At 40.9% G+C, this 2,461-nt stretch overlaps 2 protein-coding genes across 2 annotated transcripts in view; one reads left to right on the top strand and one right to left on the bottom strand.

The window, feature by feature from the left end:
• Nucleotides 1-2,461, top strand: part of LOC109467932 (60S ribosomal protein L9-like) — a 6,970-nt gene that overhangs the window by 418 nt on the left and 4,091 nt on the right. The gene's annotated exons all lie outside the window — the stretch shown is intronic.
• LOC109467755 (histone PARylation factor 1-like) overlaps nt 1-2,461 on the bottom strand; it is a 3,002-nt gene that overhangs the window by 308 nt on the left and 233 nt on the right. Inside the window, exons 2-7 of the mRNA XM_019765806.1 lie at nt 1,830-1,902; nt 1,562-1,666; nt 1,025-1,211; nt 666-764; nt 367-517; nt 144-200 (exon numbers count right to left, since the gene is read on the bottom strand). Of these exons, the coding sequence (XP_019621365.1) occupies nt 144-200; nt 367-517; nt 666-764; nt 1,025-1,211; nt 1,562-1,666; nt 1,830-1,902 (672 nt within the window). The remainder of the gene's footprint in view (nt 1-143; nt 201-366; nt 518-665; nt 765-1,024; nt 1,212-1,561; nt 1,667-1,829; nt 1,903-2,461) is intronic.

Here is a 2,461-nt window from a genome sequence, read left to right as displayed (position 1 = left end):
CTGTTCATTGTCATTGCATGTTTCACTTAATGTATGAAAATACAACTGAAGAGAAACTTATTGTAGTGCAATGTGGAAGGAAAGAAGCAACACAGATGCTGGGGTTCCTTACCGTCAGTCTCAGGTAGCTCCCTATACCCCACCTCATTACTGTCCAGGGGCACCACTATTCCTGCACCATGGAAGGTTGGGGTCACCATCTGTGACAATGACAAAAACATATTTTTTACCAATACAGTGATTTTGTAACAAACAGATTAAACTGAATTTATCCTTTAGTATGTCTTGACAAGTGTTACATTTTGGTTCTGTAGTTCTAAAATTATATTGCAAGAAAATGAAGACTGGTAGAAAGGAATTCATTACCTTCTTCCTTCTTGCCTTGAAAGATGCTGGCTGTTCCTCCAGTGAGTACCCTCCCTCCTTTGCCTGCTGTTCCAGTTTGGCAGACAGTTTGTTCAACTCTTCTTTCTTCTTCTTGTCCTTCGTTTGTTTCAAAACTTTGTTGAGATGCAATCTACACAATAAAACAAAGTAGGTAGCGTGCAGGTTACAGGCATCTACATGTAGTTGACAAAACAGGTCTTTACACCAATTTTTCATTTACCTTTCACAATCGGTAGCAAAAAGGCTACAGACAAGATGGCAGTAAAAGAGACACATACTTGACAGCTGCAAACAGGTTGTCCCCCTGAGGAGAAATGGTGTAGTTCTTCTGGGCATGGTTCGAAGCCACAAACACTGGTTTCTTGTTTGGTTCATCTCTGTAATAAAAACATTTTTCAAAACATTTATTCAGTTGAAGTATCCTCATGGCATAGTGTATGTCCATGCATTTTAACTGTAAGATAAACTTAAAAACTGGAGGCGAGACATGGAGAGGGAGCTGACTGAACTGGGGATGTGCTGGGAAGATGTCGAGATAGAAACCCAGAACCGAGCTGGATGTAAGAGGATCATCATGGGCCAAGGGCCCAAGTAAGTAGGTACAAGTAAAAGTTACAGCCTAAAACTCTTCCTGTACCTGAAGTAACCGATGTGGTGCAGTGTCTCGTCATCTCCCTTCATGACAGTGAGGAACTCCGGTGGGTCGTAGAAGTATCTCCAGTGGAGGAGGAAGTCTGCTTCCTGTGCACCTTCTGTCACCACCCTGTCAGCCAGGAGATCATATGGACCAACAAGCTCCAAGCCAAGTGCGCTGTCCAAGGCTCCTATAGAGAAAATTAAATGTTGTAGTGTTTCAACTGATAGAAAAAAATCCAAATACAAGAAAACAACACGAGCAATCACCATGACATCACAGCCAGCCAGTAGTAGACAAAAAGCAGTTGGTTGCTTTGCCTTCCAATAATTCGCATATGCATACATGTCTCCAAATAATTTGCATGCATATGATGTAAACAGAAACAGCGATTGCTCACATGGTTTCGTTCATATAAAGGTACAAGAATTACCTTCTGTAATTGAATTTGATGGAAGAAACTCTTGATACATGTACCTTAATTTTCATGATCAAGTTCATTATACTGTAGCCTGACATCAGTATAATAGAAATACCGACCTGCAGGATTTTCTGCATCCAGAGTCTTGCAGAAGTCCCACAGCTGGTAGAAGTCATCAGGCAGATCAACTTTGAACTTGGCCTTTAGATCATCATGAAGCTCAGCTATTAATAAAGGGGTGGGTGTTAAGAATGGTCTATAACATTATATTACAAGAAAACAATGGGATGTGATGGTAAGTCTATGAGACTAAGTATGACATAATTTAGCAGTAGTTACTGCTTACAATCATGAGAATTTCACCTGATGATCAGAGAAGGTACTGACCTGTCCTGGTGCGACTGTCGCCTCCTCCATCGTCTATCTTAGCCTTCTTCCGCGGAGGTCCGGATTTCTTACTCTGTACGAGGAGATCATGTGTCTACATAAGAGTTGAGTATAATATTTCACATAATTTTATATATAGTGTGGAATTAAGAAACGTACTGAAAGTTTTATACCCACAAGGTGTTGTTTACTATCGGTCTCTGTTAGTGAAGGACAATATTAGTAGCAAACATAGACTGTTTTTATGGTCTCATTCCGGTATTCTTCCGCGTGGGTACTCTAAAGTAGATCGTACTAAAAATTAAATGCGTGTATGGATGTGTGTTTATATCCGCCAGAAATTGCATTTTAGCTAAGTCAGTTGGCGTAAACCGTTTGTGATATGAGAGGTTGTTTGTATGTGCTAAAATTAGTGGGTAAGTGTTGACATCCGCGCGACAGGTCGGATGTTTACACGCTGTTGTGATGGGTAATGCGGTCAGGAGTTAGCAGCGCTGGAGGACCTCTGGCGGAGAGTGGCCAAGTGCAGTTTATAAATAAATAAAAAGAGATTGTTGGGTTAGATCTGGTTGGGAATTTTTTGACGTAATGTAGGGCCATTGTGCTCAAAATTGATTGGATAGACTAGATGG

The sequence above is a fragment of the Branchiostoma belcheri genome, unplaced genomic scaffold (genome assembly GCF_001625305.1).
Source record: "Branchiostoma belcheri isolate BF01 breed outbred unplaced genomic scaffold, Haploidv18h27 scaffold19, whole genome shotgun sequence".
In the NCBI taxonomy this organism is placed as follows: Eukaryota; Metazoa; Chordata; class Leptocardii; order Amphioxiformes; family Branchiostomatidae; genus Branchiostoma; species Branchiostoma belcheri.
This window is presented reverse-complemented; position numbering and strand designations above follow the sequence as displayed.